Source organism: Procambarus clarkii, chromosome 24 (assembly GCF_040958095.1).
Source record: "Procambarus clarkii isolate CNS0578487 chromosome 24, FALCON_Pclarkii_2.0, whole genome shotgun sequence".
In the NCBI taxonomy this organism is placed as follows: Eukaryota; Metazoa; Arthropoda; class Malacostraca; order Decapoda; family Cambaridae; genus Procambarus; species Procambarus clarkii.
Window position 1 is genome coordinate 9,571,286 of NC_091173.1, and position 20,439 is coordinate 9,591,724.

General features: G+C 42.4%; 1 protein-coding gene across 7 annotated transcripts in view; it reads right to left on the reverse strand.

Moving 5' to 3' along the window:
- The window catches only part of Esyt2 (extended synaptotagmin-like protein 2), an 86,757-nt gene that overhangs the window by 56,814 nt on the left and 9,504 nt on the right, over nucleotides 1-20,439 (reverse strand). For 6 of the 7 annotated variants that reach the window (XM_069330548.1, XM_069330547.1, XM_069330550.1 and 3 more), the window contains exons 2-6: nucleotides 9,759-9,800; nucleotides 8,798-9,012; nucleotides 7,286-7,352; nucleotides 6,620-6,765; nucleotides 5,563-5,683 (exon numbers count right to left, since the gene is read on the reverse strand). In XM_069330548.1, coding sequence (XP_069186649.1) covers nucleotides 5,563-5,683; nucleotides 6,620-6,765; nucleotides 7,286-7,352; nucleotides 8,798-9,012; nucleotides 9,759-9,800 — 591 coding nt within the window. Of the gene's footprint in view, nucleotides 1-5,562; nucleotides 5,684-6,619; nucleotides 6,766-7,285; nucleotides 7,353-8,797; nucleotides 9,013-9,758; nucleotides 9,801-15,118; nucleotides 15,164-20,439 lie in introns of those variants that run through there. The other variant, XM_069330551.1, reaches the window with a different exon arrangement.

Consider the following 20,439-nt stretch of genomic DNA (forward strand, 5'->3'; position numbering starts at 1 on the left):
CTGTAAGTATCATATTAAATTCAGTAGGAAAAACTTGCTTTATGTCCTATAGAGACTTGGCAAGGTATGCCTACATCCTTGGACTACCAATTTTACTTTTGAAGCATTTAACTGTTTCATTTGTTTTCGAAACTTTGTTTCATTTGTTAGTAGGATTTTCTTGCCCTTATTCTCTTACATGAGTACCGGGTACAAGATTTCCTGCGCCCTTGATTTAATGTAATCATTTAATATCTTTCACTTAACGTTAATTGTTAAAGATCACACAGGATAGGTGCCAGTTGCCACGTTGTCCTGTTTCTGACATTTCATTATTGAACATTCGTGTACCTTTATTTGCTAATTTCACCATGTTTCGTCTCCAAACTTTCCGTGCAAATCCAGCAGGTGAAATAGGGACTTTAAGTCGTGCCAAGAGGACTGAACTACAAACTCTTGCACATGAGTATCAACTAGAAGTTCCCTACCAAGCCAACAAAAATGACCTACACAACCTGTTGCTGGATTACTATTTAGAGCAAGGTAAGATAGACTCTGAAACTCATGAAACTTACTATATTGCAGATAAAACTGATTTGGCAACGCTGAAACTCAAACTAGAGCTGGCCAAGATTGAAGAACGAACAGCTGCCATACGGAGGGAAGAACAAGAACGCGAAGCTGCTTTGAGGAGAGACGAACGAGAACGCGAAGCTGCTTTGAGGAGAGAAGAACACGAACGCGAGGTCGCATTACTCCGTGAACGTGAACGAGTACAGCTTGAAACCAAACGACGCGAGTTGGAGATGCAACGCGAACATGACAAGCAACAAGCAACTCTGGCTCTAGAGTGTCGTCAACGCGAAATCTCCTTGGAAACTTCACACTTCACTCAACGCCAGCAAGCTACTGCAAATCTTCCCGTCAGTTTTAATATATCACATGCAAGTAAGTTAATGCCATCCTTTGTAGAAGCAGAAGTTGATGTGTTTTTCACCACCTTTGAAACCCTTGCTAATCAACTCAGTTGGCCTGTCGACCAATGGGCCACACTTCTCAGAGTCCATCTTACAGGTAGAGCTGCAGTCACACTCAGTACTTTGGCGTCTGAGAATGACTACTACACTCTGAAACAAGCAGTGTTAGACGCCTACCTCCTCTCTACTGAAAGTTATAGAAGGAAATTCCGTGACCACCTGAAGGCAAGTACCACTACCTTCCTCGAGTTTGCTAACACGAAACGGAGGTATTTCATGAAATGGCTGGAAGCAGCACATGTCTCTACTTTTACAGAACTCGTCAACCTGATGCTTGTTGAAGAATTCTTGAGACGTGTGCCGCCTCCTGTCCGCCTCTACTTAGCAGATAAAGAAGAAACCGACTACCTGAAGTGTGCTAAGTCGGCTGACACTTACAGCCTCATCCACCGGCTGACACCTGAACCATCCTCCAGTAAGAAGTCGTGGTACAGTTACGAGAAAGTGAGCCCCGATCAAGCTGGTTCACAACTGTACTGCAAATATTGTAGACTCTATGGACATACCATCGACAAATGTGGTAAGTCTCAATACAAGGGAACCACTGACCAACAACGACCCAAACCAACTCCTCCTAAGTCCGGTAAGCCTGTGATGAATGTTGGTGTTGATGTTAATGATCTTTCTCTTTTCAGTAACCACCTGTATACTGGAACTGTCTCTGCCAACGGTTCAAATCCGGAGGGACGTTTCAAATTGAAGATCTTGAGGGACACAGCGGCTCTACAATCGATCATCTTGAAGTCGGCTGTGCCCAACATAGTCTACACCGGGGAAACGGTCTTCATCACTGACCTCACTGCTACTACTCCATACCCTCTCGCCAGAGTCCACCTGGATTGTCCCTACATGAACGGGGAAGTCCAAGTCGCCGTCAGGGAAAAGCCTTTTCCCATGCCTGGAGTGCAACTTCTCCTAGGCAACGACTTGGCAGAAGACCTGCAACCGACCAACCTGATCGTCATGGACAAACCCCAGGTGTGTAACTCTGTGCCAAGTAACCCTATTCTTGAGTATGTTCCAGCAGAGGTTCAAGAGAGTGATGAAGTTTCTCCTCCGGTTCTCGTGACCACCCGTGCACAAGCCGCACGTCCACAGCCAGCTGACTCTACTGCTACCGCTGTCCCTCAAGACCCTCAGAAACTACCCCCGCATCTGACCAAGTTGGAGTTCCGTAAGTTGCAGAGGGAAGATCTTACTTTAACACCATTGTTTTTCCAGGCTGAGACTCAACCCGACAGTATTCCTGGGTTCTTCCTAGAGAACGACTTGCTCTACCGCAGATATAGACCCAGTAAACTGAAGGAGGAGGACGATTGGGCCAACACCGAACAACTTGTGATTCCCACCAGCCTGCGGCCCACTATTCTACACCTGGCCCACGGATCATTCTCCCACTACGGCTTCAACAAGACTTACCATGGGATTCGTCAAGACTACTACTGGCCAGGTATGGTAAACAACGTCAAACAGTACGTAAAACAGTGTCATACATGTCAGATGGCAGGCAAACCGAACGTCTCCATTCCCAGAGCACCACTGATTCCCATACAGGTGCCTGCGGAACCTTTCCACAGACTCATAATAGACTGTGTTGGTCCTTTACCTCGGACCAGTTCAGGTAACGCCTACATCCTAACCATCCTGTGTCCTACCACCAGATTTCCCATAGCAGTTCCAGTGAAGAACATCACGGCTGCTACGGTTATCAAACATCTATTGAAGATCTTCACTCAATACGGATTTCCCAGGGAGATTCAAAGTGACTGTGGCACCAACTTCACCAGTGATCTCTTCAAAAGGACACTGGAGGAGTTCAACATCAAACAGGTATTGTCCAGCCCCTATCATCCTACTTCACAGGATTCTCTTGAACGTAGTCATCAGACCATCAAAGCACTCTTGAAAAAGTTTTGTAGTGAAACCTCAAAGGATTGGGATAAGCAGATTGACCTAATAATGTGTATTTTCAGAAGTCTCCCCAATGAGTCCCTAGGAGTATCTCCTTATGAGATGCTCTACGGCCGTAAGTGCCGTACTCCCCTTAAGGCTTTCAAAGACTCTCTCAGAGATGCCACCTTCAGTGAGCATCAGAATGTGCCCCAGTTTCTTCAAAACCTTCAGCACATTCTAGAGAGAGTCCACCGCTTTGCCCATGATAATCTATTGAAAGCCCAGGTGAGAATGAAGACTCATTACGACCAGACCAGCAAAGTAAGAAAATTCAAGCCGGGAGACTTCGTCCTTGCTTATTTCCCTATCCCAGGTTCACCTTTACAAAACAGATTTTCAGGACCCTACTGCGTCAAAGAGTGCAGGAATAATAATAATTATGTGATAGAGACTCCAGATAGGCGGCGGAAGACCCAGCTGTGCCACGTCAACCTCCTGAAGCAATATAATGGTACTCCTCCCACTGTCTTGACTAATTATTCCACATTCACAGAACCCTACATCCACAGTGAGACCTTCCCAGCTTCTCCTCCCGAAAGCACTGACAAGGAGTCAGCGCTTTCTAATTCCAAAATCCTTAATGATCTTCCCAAATGCTTTCAGGATAATAATCGTGCTCCTATGCCCTCTTCTAATTCCACTCTCACCTCGTCAGATAAGCCCTACATCCTCCATGTCGACGCCAATGGTACCGACGATGGTGGTGTCGTGATGCAGCAACGAGGCGAGAAGAATTCACCTGTCAGCAACTACTGCTACAAGGAACGACGGAACAATTGGCAAGGAGCTACTCTTCCTCATCCTGAAGCTTCAGCACTTCACTCCACACCTGAAAAGTGCTCGGTCCACCATCAATACGGACCACACCACCCTACACCTCCTGCAGCACGCCCACTTCTCATCTCAACGTCTTCTACTATGGGCTTGCTAACTGCAGAAATTCAACCTGGAGACACGCTATACCAAGAGTCTGACAACATCTTAGCCCATGATCTCTCCAGAGTTTATGAAGTAGAAGCGACACCATCCATTACTCCACCAAATAACGACGTACTTCTTCCAGAACCGCAGGCTTCGGGGGAGAGTTGTGACGATAATCTCCTTCAAGAGATTGAGCCTGCTCTTCCCTTCATAATTACGTCGTCACAATTATATAAAAGACTATGGAAGAAATGTCAAACAACGACAACAACACCAGCACCAGCAAGGCTTGCCAGGGTGAGCAGAAACGTATGCATCCAGCCACCTGTTCGAACTCCAACCACCAAACTACCCGTTGATCGCTACGGCTCCGCTGATTGGTCGCCGGTCTGGCTGCACCTGCACTCGCCCCCAATACTACCTGATGTCTGGGGTCGCCCCAACATCAGTCCTCAGAATGTTCCGTGCTTTCGTAGCCAGCACTCCTCCCAGCTAGACTCTAGAGTGTACTGAGAGAGGTGGTGGCTTTAAGCCAATATTCCAGCACCTCCCACTTAACTTTTGTGTTGCACTTCTTGTTATTTTGCCTTAACGTAACTTTTCATTTTGTCATTTAAGTATTCTTATTATTTTGATTCATTGATTTTATTATAAAAATTTGTTTGTGCATTATTTTCATGTTTTGATTTATTTAACGTAATTAAAATTTCATTGTTAAAGTTTACTTGTGTTTTGTGTGTCTTCTCCTTACCTTACCACAGACGAAGTTCCAGTTTTCTATTTTTTTTTATAACTATGTGACGAGGCCATACCCCTAGCCTTAAACAGCCGAACACCAACGCGTTACCGTCACAAGGTAAACACACAACCTCTAGTTTACATCTCGGACATGTTTGTAGAATAATGTTAGGGTAAGATATATTACTGAACCAGTTTAACAGGCAAATGTTTCAACAATTCAAAGTATGGCAAACAGCTCATTAAAAATACACAATTTACAGGTCTATTTATAATGTATACAAAGTAAGTAATTATCAAAAGAAGGCACCAAACCGGGAAGGCTAAGTAATTATAATGTATAAAAAGTCACACTAAATTTGCACTGTAAATTATGCAGTAATGTATATGATATTTAAAAGTTCTTCTGCAGTTAACATCTGCTTTTAACAGGAGGGAAAAGAAAGAAGTGAAGGAACACTGCAACAGTGAACAGAGACACTTGCAGTGACTGCAATGTGACTGATGTCGGAGACAGAAACATAACAAATAACTACTGTAGTTATTATGTCATGACAATACAATATCTTCCCCTAATTTGCTCATAAATGCAGAACTACAAACCAAATTCACAATTACTACATTCAACCTTAAATTATTTTTACAATTGACTATTAATGGTATGTATCACTTAAATTTATATTAATCCACTTTGAAAATATATTTTTTGTCAATTTTCTTATTTTAAGAGACCCCTAAATATAATTTTTCTATCCAGTTTATGAGGATTGTAGATACACTTTTTTTTTTTAGTCGCATTATTGTCAAGATTCCTTAGAATAGATGAATTATGCATTACAATAAGAGAATGGGAACTGTCCAATTTTCCGTGACTGTGAAAGGCAACAAACGCGAGTCATAACGAAGTTGTAAGCCAATGTTGTTGACAACTCACAGCTGGAGATGGACACTTGAGCTCTGCAGTGTCTATGTCCTGGACCAGTTGGATGGGGTACCTGTTAGGCAGCACCATCATGTGTGCAATCTGCTCTATCACGATACTTCTCAGGATGTCACTACAAAACAAAACACATTGATTATAATACACTAATATGCACAGAAATAATACAAATTTTTGGCATTTCACTAATTATATAATGCAGAAACTTACAGAATTCTGTGTATTTTCTAACACTGTAGTTTCATATATACAGTGCGATGCCATAATATATTATGCATCCTAAATTAACTACAGATTTACCCATGTCTTGAACAAAGCCTCTCATTATAAAGACTATGGCAAACACATGACCACATTCGTACGCTCTAATTACTTTTTGTACTTTTGTAATTTTGTACGTACTTTTGTAATTACTTACTGGGTTGAGCTCAAATTGCATTTAAATAATATCCATTCTTTTTATATTAAATAAATGCTTCTGCTGAGCATTAGAAAAAGACATTTGTCTACTACAGGAATATGTAACTTGTTATAGAAAACAATATTATTGTTTCAAACTATTATTTTATCACATATGGTATTGTACTTTTAATGTCTATAATTTGTGCATTCTATTGCAGTACATAATTTTTTAAAATTTTTGTATGTATGATTTTATGCCGTTCCTTGCACCACACATCCTGTGCACCCCCCTTGCACTGTACCACACATCCTGTGCACCCCCCTTGCACTGCACCACACATCCTGTGCACCCCCCTTGCACTGTACCACACATCCTGTGCACCCCTTTATACCACACATCCTGTGCACCCCTTTATACCACACATCCTGTGCACCCCCCTTGTACCACAATCCTGTGCATCCCCCCTTGTACCACACATTTTGTGCACCCCCTCCCCCTTCCACCATTCACCCTGTGCACTTGCACTAGGTATCTTGTGCACTTAATTGCACCACACATGTGTACGTGCTTGCACAAAACATCTTAAGTGCACGAGAAGATTGTAACTTGTGAAGTCCTAATGAAAATCAGCTGTGATGATTGTCTCACCTTAATCCAGGCATATCAAATACATCAGCAAGGCCAATGAGATTGAAATCAACGTCTGGGTTGTTGAGGAAGAATAACTGCAGGCCACCAACGAGGGGAATTTGTCTAACCAGCGGCTTCATCACTACGCGCATCCTTCCCGAGATCTGAGTGATGGAAAATCTATGAGTAAATTTTGTTAAGAAATATATGCTTAGGCATATAAGCTAAAACATATTTAAACTTATTTACATAACATACTCCAATCAGACTAATGTTATCTTACATCTATCAGGCTTTTTCTTCAAATATACAATAAGGACATTTTTCTTCCATATAACTTCCAGTATCGCTTCCATAACCAACCAAAACTGAACAATCTACAACCTGTACAGAATTTACATCATGTGGGCAAAGCACATGAAATATTTAAAGATTTCCATTTTTTTTTTTTTTGGGTGGGAAAGGTTGGAATTGAAGAGAGGGGGTAAATTAATGCACACAAACAAAGCAGTGGCCATTTACATCTACAGTAGGAAAACTGGGAAAACAGTAAAAAACAGTATTTTCACAGTAGGAAAACATTATAAAAGTATCAAATAAATGCAGAAACACATGAAAAACAAAATTGAAAAAAAAGAATAAGTGGTTAATAAATAGCAATGAAAGTACATTGTTAAAACCTACCTGTAAGTCCTTGATGCCCATCTTGAACTTGGAGACGCTTACTTCAAACTTGCAATCTCCAGCATACCTGCATAAAAAAAAAAAAATACAGACATCCAGAAAAACTGCTGTACTGTAAATGTATTGAGCAGGTACTATACAATGACAGTACTGTATAGTACATGCTCAATACAGACACATTTTAGATGTCTCTGAGTAGGGTCCTGGTATGCCCAGAATGTTTAAGGTCAGGAATGTGCTGATGGTTCAGAATGTTAGTGTTAAAATGCCTTATAGAAAAGTACAGTATTACATGATTATGTACTCCTTCCAACAATGACTTGGTTAGCAAGACATTGACATAAAATGAGAAAGATGAATCTAACATTTAAGCTGTTAAAACTAAACTGCTTACAAAAAAGGAATGCAGCATTGCAGCACCTATCTTGGAGTGAACATATGCAGCACTTTCCTAGGGTTCATTGAAGTAATGAACACTTATTTAAAGAATGTGATAAGTATGATGCAAATGAGGCCTATATGGAACTGCCATACTTAGATACAGGATAAAACACTGTTTTGCGTACAAATTGGGTCTAACTATCCTCCTGTATCCATATGTTACAACAGCCCATACAACTACAGTATTCGAACAGTGCAGTATTCCTCAAGTCTGTATGCACCACTTCCACAAGCACTGGGTTAGGTAGGGTCTTTATTATTCAGATATTTCTCCCATTACTCCTGAAAGAGCACATGCAGGCTTCCTGTCCATTGCAAAACAAATTATATTGAATAAAGACAAATGCCAAGATTAGAAAAACGAGATACTGTAGTAAAGTAGACCAAATGAAACATTTAACGAGTGGAAACGTGGAAACAATGATGAATCAGCATATAAAGAGCTAGTGATACGTGAATTCAAAACACGGTACAGTACCCCTAAAAATAAAAAATAAAAAAATCCACATTAAGAAGTCATATTTCAAGGATAAATGTCTGTAGACAAAAAATTGACTGAGACGTTTATGTATAATCAAGTACTGTATTAAGCAATTATAACAAGTAAATAGAAATTGAAAAATTGCCCACTACAGCTCACTTTGAAAACAGTTCTGCATGTTAAAAATATAATTTTTTTTTTTTTTTTTTTGAGATATATACAAGAGTTGTTACATTCTTGTACAGCCACTAGTACGCGTAGCGTTTCGGGCAGGTCCCTGGAATACGATCCCCTGCCACGAAGAATCGTTTTTTCATCCAAGTACACATTTTACTGTTGCGTTAAACAGAGGCTACAGTTAAGGAATTGCGCCCAGTAAATCCTCCCCGGCCAGGATACGAACCCATGACATAGCGCTCGCGGAACGCCAGGCGAGTGTCTTACCACTACACCACGGAGACTAAATTGGTGATATTCTATAATATTCCTGACAACACTTAATAAACAGTTAACAAAAAAGTGGTTGCAAATATTTTTTTTAACAATTTAGGAAAATAACCTTCAAAAGCTGTTATTTAAATACTACTTACGCAAAATCCATATCCATGATTATTTCATGGCGTGAAGTGTCATCATACACCTTAACTCCAGAAAACCTTGGAGGTGTGTCTCCAAGAATGATCTTCTCAAATTTAAAATTATTGAGCTTGTATTCTTCAAAGGCAGTACGCATGCTGGGTTCAATGGAAAATTTGCATAGATCTTTAACATAATGACCAGCATAGGGCCACAGCTGACGAATTATCTGGAAATAAATTAAGCAACATTAAAACGTGTGTGTGTGTGTATGTGGTGTTTAATCATTAATATCTAAAAGATATAGTCCAGGGGCTTACAAAAGCTATTAATCCCCCAATGACTGGTAAATATTATTTATGTTATGGGATACTATTGCTGAAGGCATTAAATGTGTCATGGGTATCTTGGAGAAAAGGACAAGGCTGTCTACATGATCATCTATCATTTACTGGCCAAACCCAATTGTGCCTAACCTTACTGATACATTTCATGTGTCAGAGTGAGAGAGAAAGAGAGAGAAAGAGAGAAAGAGAGAAAGAGAGAAAGAGAGAAAGAGAGAGAAAGAGAGAGAAAGAGAGAAAGAGAGAGAAAGAGAGAGAAAGAGAGAGAAAGAGAGAGAAAGAGAGAGAAAGAGAGAGAAAGAGAAAGAGAGAAAGAGAGAGAAAGAGAGAGAAAGAGAGAGAAAGAGAGAAAGAGAAAGAGAGAAAGAGAAAGAGAGAAAGAGAAAGAGAGAAAGAGAGAAAGAGAGAAAGAGAGAAAGAGAGAGAGAGAAAGAGAGAAAGAGAGAAAGAGAGAAAGAGAGAGAGAAAGAGAGAAAGAGAGAAAGAGAGAAAGAGAGAAAGAGAGAAAGAGAGAAAGAGAGAAAGAGTGTGGGGGGGGGAGGTAATTATGAGTGGGGGGGGGGAGAGGTAGTTGAGAGATAATGGTTCAAAATACTGTTGGCCAACCCCGGCTCCTGGCAGAGCAGCTTACCTTGTTGAGCCACTCCACACGCTCCATGTCTGGGAAGGTCACCTGCAACAGGTAATCAATCATTACCACCTCACACAACAAATACTGTATTACTTTCTATTACAAAATATACCGACTTAAGTTAATTCAATATCAGATGGTCAAAAAGAGGTATGCAGTACAATTTACCCAGTGTAAATAGAGTGAAATAGGTATGCGTATCAGTAGCGGTTGTGGGTGGTTGTGGTGTTGGAATGTGGTGTGTGGGGTGGGATACAGCTGTGTAGGTTTGGGTATGGATAAAGATGGGATATAGATTGTGGTAATGTGAATTATGGTCGGTGAATGGTATGTGCAGTGGGCGTTTGGCATCTCTGTATGCCGAGTGGTTGTTGGGTGGTCATATGGAGGGGGCGAGGATGTGTGTGTGGGTGGTAATGTGAGTGGTGATGGGGGGGTGAGTGGTGATGGGGGGGTGAGTGGTGATGGGGGGGGGGTGAGAGTAGGGAGAGGGATGTGGGTGGGAGTGAGTGTGGGGAGTGAGAGTCGGGAGTGGGTGGTCGGAGTGTGAGGCGAAGGCAGGATTGGGATGAAAGTGTTGGAGGTTGAGCAGGATCTGGGAAGCTAGAGCGGGTGTAACAAAACTCTATGGACTCGATCCTTCCGTTTTCACTTGTAACGGTATGAATACGACACTGAAGAATGTAAAGGAAGACAAAGGGCTCGAACAAATTTCATGACTCCAATTATTTTAGCATTCAAATTTAGTACTTCTGGCGTTATTAGGCTCATATTCGTTCTGCTGTAACATTACCAGCACTCAGAATCCTACATTAATCAGAATTTTACCGCATCTGTCAATCTTTCTCTAAACTCTAAAATCTTATTTAAATCATTGTGTAGCTATTCTTAAGTCAATTTCTAAATATACTTTTCACCCTATTTTTGTATCGCCTGGTGTTATTGGCCAATCCAATGTTTAAATAATTTATAAATATGGTAAACTGACAGGTTCCAGGACATAACTCTGTGACGCCTGTCTGACGCTGTTTACCAGTCTAGTGAGCCACTGTTTCCTTAGTCAACTTAGAACAGCAACCCCAACACCTTGAGCTTTCTAATCAGTCTTTTCGTGCGGTCGAGTATGAAAGGCTTTTCTAAAGTCAAGGTACACAATGTCACAATCTTCTCCACTATCAACTGCCTCAAATATGCGGGAAAAGAACGAAACAGGGGCCAGATTCACGAAAGCACTTACCCAAACACTTAGGAACCTGTACATCTTTTCTCAATCTTTGGCGGCTTTGTTTCCAATTATTAAACAGTTAATGAGCTCCGAAGCACCAGGAGGCTGTTTATAACAATAACAAAAGTTGAATGGGAAGTTTTCATGCTTGTAAACTGTTTAATAAATGTAACCAAGGCCGTCAAAGATTGAGGAAAGATGTCCACGTTCCTAAGTGCTTGCGTAAGTGCTTTCGTGAATCTGGACCCAGGAAACCATCATAATGAGAGGAAATGTCAGATTTGAGAGAACAAAAGAGTGTCCTGCAGGGAGACGCACTTGGATCCTCCTGCGCCCTAAACACACACACAAACCTCTACCCCAACACACCAACATATCCGTAACTCACAACAGGTCCCAAGAACTAAGGCACGAGAACAGATTGAGACGGGGGGGGGGGGGGGGTTAAGCCTCTCGTCATTACTGATATATACAAGATTTTTTACATTCTTGTACAGCCACTAGCACGCATAGCGCTTCGGGCAGGTCCTTAATCCTAATTTTCCCCGGAATTCGACCTCGCCGAATCGTTTAACAACCAGGTACCCAGTCACTGCTGGGCGAACAGAGGCTATAGTTAAGGATTAGCGCCCGGTCAATCCTCCCCGGCCTTAACGAGAGGCTTACTAGGGTGCCGTGATGCGGGCAGGAGTGCAGCCACGTCACACATGAGTCACTACACACCTGCTTAACCAACACCTGTCTTTCATCCTACCCTTCCACGCCGTCTGTCTGTGTAATCACCTATTTGTGCCTGCAGGGAAGAGGGGGGGGGGAGGGAAAAGAAAGAAAAGAGAGAGAGAGGAGGGGGGAGGGGATTTTTCGTATTTTCGCATTTTCACCTCAAAATCCCCAACGGGCAAATATATATTGTACTATAAATCATAAGTGATTCAAAGTATTCACGAAACTATACGTGGGTCGCTCAGTTAGGTGAAATTGGGCGTTTTAGTACACTATTTTGTGTCCTTTGTGGCACGTCCAGAGGACGCGCTGGGCGGAGAGGATAAGAGGCACAAAATAGGTGCTTGAGAGCATGGGGAAGAGCGTAGGAGCATGGGGGGGAGAGCGTGAGAGCATGGGGGGAGAGCGTGAGAGCATGGGGGGGAGAGCGTGAGAACACAATGGCTGCCGGCGATACAGGTAAGAGCCTGTCTACACCCGGCCAGACCTGCTCCAGGTAGGCACAATGTGACTCACAACCAAGAAATACTCGTCTCCATTCCAGCTACACGTTGTTGGCTTGGACACTGGCCAAAGCTAACCCACGTCGCCTTGTGTCTCTGCTACCAAAGTACCAGTTGACTGCCAGTCTTTGCCCGCAGTCATATATGCTACGTGCTCAATTTAACGATACGAGCCTATATCATGCCAATGGCAGGCACCCCACCCCTAACTTAAATACTAAGACGGGGTAAATAAATAATCACAAACATGAAATGAAGTGAATGAGGAGGGTCGAGTGCGTCTTACAGTCGTGACGGGGAAGAGTGAAAGACAGAGCTACATAACGTTTATACACTTAGTGCCAACTGGAGAAGTTGCTAAATTAAAATTGGCATGCATCTCAACAGACTTTACACCACTGACGTCCTGGTATGCCGATTATGATGCGCGCACGCATGCACGCACATACGCACATGCACGCACGCACAGCATACTTTACATGTCAGACCAATACTGGAATATACAGCTCCAGCCCGGAGTCCACATCTAGTCGAAAACAAAACGAGGTTAGAAAAGGTTCAGAGGTATACCACCAGGCTAGTCCCCAAGCTGAGAGGAATGAGCTATGAGGAAAGATTACTGGAACTGAAGCTCAAGACACGAAGACTGAAGAGTTAGGTGAGATATTATCACTACCTACAGAATTCTCAGAGGAATTGACAGGGTAGATAAAGATAAACTGTTTTAACACGGGAGGTTATCTTGAGATGATTTCGGGGCTTTAGTGTTCCCGCGGCCCGGTCCTCGACCAGGCCTCCACCCCTAGGAAGCAGCCCGTGACAGCTGACTAACTCCCAGATACCTATTTACTGATAGGTAACAGGGGCATCAGGGTGAATGAAACTCTACGCATTGTTTCTCGCCGGCGCCCGGGATCGAACCCGGGACCACAGGATCACGCGTCCAGTGTTCTGTCCGCTCAGCCACCGGCTCCCCGATTCTCACACTTCCATCACCAACAATTATAACATCGCTACACACAAATCGCAATAGCGTCATGCATCAAGTCCATGTGAGGTCACAACTCAATTGTAACTTGCAGTTGCAATTCATTTTCCATGTCGCGGCACAGTCGATTAAGACGCGTCTGGGATCCTCTCGGACGTAGGCTCGAACCCTCATCACGGCCCTTGTGGATTTGTTTATAACATCGCTATATTTCTTGTCACTTATTATTGCTTAAAGGTTACAAGATACAGGAACACCGAGTTTGGAGAGCCATTCACCAACTGTCCCTCCCCCTCACCCGGCACACTCACCCCAAGTCGCCATTAACATTTACCTTGGCTACATATGGATGATCTTACCAAGTACCTAATATAGAAACCAAGACAGGCACTGAGCACAACAATGAGATACAACAAGAGCAGAACTAGGACAGCACAGTGGGGCAGATCACGCTAGGTAGGAAGACGAGGGAATGTTCCTGCACTGAGAAAAGCAAGCGTCAACAGCAACAAATGACTATACAGATGTTGTTAGTTGTAATCATAACACAGACGGCCAGGAGCTGTATATCAAAATAAGTGAAGCATATACGCTCAACAACTATACATTTTACGTCAAAGACAGCAATCACGTTCTCTGAACCTCCATTTTTAAATCTTGGCTAATATTTGTAAATAAAACCCTGATTTGGACAGTGTACAGTTTAATTTATAAAATGGTGGTGACACGAGACGCCTAGCAGCTGGTGTTGGCACCGGGGCGCCTCGTTAAGCGTAAGCAAATATACGCCTCGGATCCTCGTGGATCTCTGCCACGCGCACGCGCACACTGCGCTCCCTTGCCACACACTACCTCGGAAATGTATTCCTTTATTGTCTCTTTAAAAGTTTTAAAACAATGGCAGTAGACATTTTTAGTCTGGCTCCGTAGCCACTTTCCTATAGCATCTACCAGTTAATCCACGACCCTGTTTATACTCTTACTCTGTACGTGTGTGATCCAGTGACGTGTCTCCCTCAAGTCCAGGTCATGTAACGCTGTTGTGTACAAGTCATGACCACAGTATGACCAGGTAAGTTATATTACGTCTATGTCATGCGGTGCTAGTGACACACACACTTTAGAAATTGGCAACAGGTAACCATTACATTTGTACTACTGGTTTATTTGTGACCTGTTTCAGTTCTTCCAACCTCTCCCACCTACAACCTCTAACACATATGACCCCAGGTCATATGTGGAGGTTGGATTATTACTCGACACTTTTCTGCGTCAATAATGTCACTTGGCAGTTTGTTCCACACATCCCCTAGCCATTTTCAACCCCGTTTTCATGCCATTTAAAAACTACACTTTTATATTTTAATTCGATATTTCGAGTTGTATATAAGAATGTGGAGAGGGAGGGACCTGCTGCATGGGTAACAGCTTCTCCCCCGTATCAACCTACCCTGGCTTTGCGCCCTGAAGAGGCCACTCCAGTCCGACTACCAGAGCGCAACTCCATAGTCTCTTGAGACTGATGGAGATATATATATATATATATATATATATATATATATATATATATATATATATATATATATATATATATATATATGAATGAATGAATGCCACACATGTTCTATTGCCAATGCTCTACTGGTAGAGCTCCGTCAACCAAGCAGCCCATCGGCACGAGATAAATATGGCCCGGGCTGGTGACCGGGTTAGTTCTCATACACTACCATACGTAAGCTCCTCGGCTGCCTCAACCTCCCCCACCCTAACTCACACCCCGCTCTTTTCACAACTACCACCCCCCTTTACAACAACAACAACCATCACAAACCACCCTAACCATTACAGCCACCACCTCCACTAAAGTAACTTCCCTAATCACCATACCGCAATCACAACGACGCTAACCACCACCACTAACCAATCACCAGTTGTAAACTACCACGACACAAAGCACTCCCCAGTAATGCAACTCGCATTATATATATATCACAGTTCCTGTCCCTCTGGCCGCTGCATGTTTGATTATTTTAATCAGAGCCACAGTATTTTTGCTATGATACCGCGCCTCATTATAAATATCACAGAAAACGGGATGTGTTGCTCAAAACTCACAATTACAAAAAAAAAAGTGAAAATATAACAATTAGTGAAAGGAACTACTCGACCGGCCATGGGATAACGGGATTAAAATAATCATAATGGGGATGATGATAGATGTGTGACAAGGGGGAAAATATAATAGCGACACAACACATTAGAGTAGCTTAGGCTATTTCTGCCCTCCAAATACAGTCTGGTCACAAGCGAAAGGTCTTGGGTGCGATTCCCGGGGGTAGAACAAAAGCGCCCGACTCACCGATGCCCGTGATTACAAGGTAAATAGGTGCCCGGGAGACATGCAGGAGTTGTGGGTTGCATTCTGGGGAAATTTGGAAATCGACGTACGGGGACCTCGTTGAGCTGGGAACAGGTTTCCTGTTCCCAACTACGTGAAACTATATGCACGGATTGTCCAATACACATAAGAAATCGTAAAATGACCTCAAGTGGAGTATTGTCGAGGACACCATATGATATACAAACCAGTGTATTCTGCACAGAAGCCGACATAAAAATTTCTACCAGCCACTGTATATATTACTAGGTACTAACCAATGCTAATACTACTACTATTGATGATGCGACACCCCAGACGCTCGGGCGAGACTAGGAAGCAATGCTCAGACAAGGGTGAAGACAGGAAGCCACGACCATCATTTAGGACGAACCTAACCAACATGATTACCTGAGACGAAATCGATGGAGGGGCAAGCATACACCAAAGTCGACCAGGCGCCAGACGGTGGAGGGGAAGTGACGGAGAGGAATGTGAGGAGAAATGGGGGGAAGGAATGGGTGGGGGGAGTGGCGGGGAGGAATGGGGGGTTGAAGGGGGGCGTCGGTGGTAATGGACGGGGAAAATGGAAGGAAGGATGAGGGCAAGAATTGAGGATGAAGGTGGCTATGACAACTATCTTCCATTATTTACCTTCACTTCCTACAGTTCCATTTGTCCCCCTCTCGTAATACAACACTCGGATCCATTGGCTTTTCTAGTACCACAAAAATGTGGGCGGGACCTGGAACCTGTCTGACGGGTATAAGAATCGAGGAAATTGCAGAACCCTATTGACCCATACGTGGTAGCTTCTATTTATATCCACCCAAACTCATTCATATATGTGTCTAGCTTACGCTTGAAACAATCAATTCTCAATTAAGAATCACGGTAATACAGTCGCGTTCATTTTCTACTCCCAATTGAGAATTCCGGGTTCGAATCTCAGGCGGGACAGACAGCCCGTCCTCAAACTAAAAGCCACAGTCTATTCCATGCACCCGCCATACCCTGTGTTTATGAATGAAAAACGGTTTACACACAACCCGTCCTCAGACCAAGTCCATTCCATCCAGCAGTCGACCCCAAAGACGCATTCATTAATTTTAACATGCTGTTCATTCAAAGCAGGATTTTTCTCAAATATAAATTAATATTAGTTTATATAACCATAATGTACATATTTAGGCACTGGTTAGGTTAGGTGTTTAAGTTCTGTTGCCGATTATTTGTAGTACGTGGGATATCTTGAGATGATTTCTGGACAGTGTCCCCTGGTCCTCGACCAGGCCTCCACCCCCAGGAAGCAGCCCGTCGCAGCTGTCTAACTCCCAGGTACCTATTTACTGCTAGGTAACAGGGGCATCAGGGTGAAAGAAACATTCTGCCCATTTGTCTCCACCTCCACCGGGGAACGAATCCGAACCGGAATTACGAATCAGAAACGCTGCCCACCCAGCTGTCAGGCGCCCGGGCGAAGCATTTTTCATTTGTTGTGGTTCGAAAAAATTTGTCAGTGAAGCACTTGTTCCGGAAGTGTTCGAAGGATGTGTGTTCCGGAAGGATGTATGCCAAAAAGCTTGAAAAGGTCCATATATATATGCAACTGGGCTCGTTTCTGAGCTACGAGATAACACTGAAGGAACTGCGGAGGTGAGGAGAAATAGAGTGGACATGATAACGACATATGAAAGGCGAAGAGTTAAGGGGTGACATGATCGAAGTGTACAAGTGGATGAAAGGGTCTAATAAGGGGAATATTTATAAGGTATTAAATATATCAACACAAAACAGAACACGAAACGATAGATATAAATTGGATAAGGCTTGAGTTACGAAAGATCTGGGTAAATACTAGTTTGGATACAGAGCTGTTTTATTAAAGAGATTACTGGGTAAAATAATAGACGCGGGATCACCTGATTGTTTCAAGTGTAGGTTAGACATATATGAAGTTGAGTGGATATAAATAGAATCTGCCACGTATGGGGCCAACAAATTAGTCTTCTGCAATGTCGTTAATTCGCATGTTCTTATGTTTTAAAAAGAAATTGACAAAAGTATGCATAGAAGCATACTGATAACCCGAAGTTATCGAAGATGCGAATAATGGAGCGAGGGGGGCCAAGAGTCACAGGCGTAAGAAAGAATGTTAAGGGCTAACTCAACAATTATAAAAATAGGTATGGCAAGACGAGAGAGCAGTCTACTCTATACTGCACTTTGTTCAGAAGGTGAAGGTAGGTGGTGGTGGAGCCTGCAGGAACATGTAGGTCAATGTGGTAGTGGTGGTTGAGTGTGAGGGTGGTGGTGGTGGAGGCTACAAGCACACGTAGGTGAGTGTGGAGGTGAGTGTGGTGGTGGAGAGAGTGGGTGGGTGGTGGTGGTGGAGCCACACCCCCGTTGCCCTGCCAGGCATTTCCACCTCTTCTTGCCAGCCCACTAAACCACTTTACTTTTCCTCGTCCTAATCATGACCGAAGGTGCACAGTGATTTGTTGCTTGCACGAGACTAAGTCGTATACCTAAGAACACAGGTATAGGAACGATTTATGATCCCGAGAAGAATCATAATATCGAGAAGATTCGTGCCTTAATCATAGACCTAAAACTTTCTGTCGTTTTCAACAAAATAAATAAAATATAATTATATATAATTTTATATATATGTATATATGTATATATATATATATATATATATATGTGTGTATATATATATATATATATATATTATATATTATATATATATATATATATATATATATATATATATATATATATATATATATATATATATATATATATATATATATATATATATATATATATATATGAGTTTGTGTGGCTATAAATAGAAGCTACCACGTATGGGTCAATAAGGTTCCGCAGTTTCCTTGATGCTTATGTTCTTATATCCGTGAGAGGTTAAAGGTCCCACCCACACTGGCTGGGCGTCTCAATGAGTGCCAGTTGCGTGCACCCGTCCCAGGCTTGACCACACCGACTCTAACCTAGTACGTACGCCTCAATCTTTCAACTCATTCCATTATACGCTCCTTGTTTATGTTATACACATTTATATTGGAAATTATCAAGAGCCTAGTGTCTTCACGACGTGTTGTGGCCCCCTCACGAAAGGGGCTCACAACATTTGTGGCCCCTTTGGCAAATTACTGATATAATGTTGGAGAGTATGTCCCAGCTCTTGTTCACATAGTTTACAATTGGAATGTTCACCATTGAACGAATCATTACCTTCAGCCACCTGCCATAGATAACGATATCCCAGCCTAAGTCTGGCAATTACAATATCACACTGTCTAGTGGATGTTTTATGCTGCCCGTACATATACTTCTCTGTTCTAACATAACATAATTCTTTACACTCGTGCTTTTTGGCTTTTGAGTGTCACTGACTGATCTTTTGCCACCCCTAATTTCCTGGATTATTGCACTTTTACAACCGAGACTGAAATGTCTAGAACTAAAATGTTTAAACGCCTGAACTCAAGTTCAGGGTTATCTTATGCAGCTTTAGCTACCTTATCAGTATCACCATGCGAGACAACACCTATGTGAGACGGTATCCATACAAATGAGACAAACTCATTCTCTCTGTATTAATGATGATCTTTATAACAGATGTTTCAACATTCTTAATATCTCGTTTCATGTTGAGTTTTCAAGGGCTTGAAGAGCCGACTTTGAATCATAGAAAATTACTCCACTGTTCTTCAGTGCGTTAACTGCAAGTTATAGCGCAGCTAATTCTGCATGTGTGGGGCTAAGTCAGTTATTCAGTCTCATACTAGTGGTCTGTGTACAGGCTGCTGCAGTGCGCCCTGTTGACATTTGAACAGACCCATTAGTGTAAGCATAGTGCTCATGAGGCCCTAAGTTACTTATAAAGGAATCGATATATATACATATATATATATATATATATATATATATATATATATATATATATATATATATATATATATATATATATATATATAGCCATAAGTCCTACATAATTTAACTAAAAATAGCTTATATTTGTTTCAAGGCCTTTACGTGAAGGCTAGCGGTTGTGTACACTCACAGCTGTACATAAAGGCTAGTGAAATGTGTAAACTTTGACAGCTGTACATGAAGGCTAGTGAGTCGTGTACACACTTAGCTGTATATGAAGGCTTGCGGGTTGTGTACACTCATGCCAGCCGAAATATATATATATATATATATATAAAGCTTACACTTGGACCTTGACTTCGAATATCCAAGTAAAAAGTATGTGTATAAAGTAACACATACTGAACATTTAAGTAAGACATTGCACGATACCACTCCGCAGAACGGTCGCAGAATAGTAATTATGATCAAACAAAATGGCTTCCAGTCGCGCACATTTGTACACATCCAGAGAACATCTCGTGTGCTCTTCTCGTTTACAACCCTCTATACTAAGGCCTATGGGATTCATGCAAAAATGGTTCACTGGTTTGCACGAATAGTTCTGGAAACGAAAGATAAAATCTTAATATAAATGTGCTTCTATATTTGGTAGCAAACGGGGTATAAACGGATGGGCGCAGACGCGTACATTTTCCTGCAGGTGGCGAGGTCTTCCGGTGCGCGGGAGTACTGCAGGGACCATCACGGTCGCTCTATACTGCTGCGTATCATAAGCTTGTTAACTACAACCAAGATAAACAACTTCACCACTCCCTGAGCTGACGTGTCCAGGCCGCTAACACCACAGCCCTACTGGGTACGCGTGCACCACTGGCGCAGTTTCATCACAAAACATTTGTTCAGTGAACCGCATAAAAAGATTCGGTGAAATGCTTCCAACATCACGACAAAGTTGGTCAGAT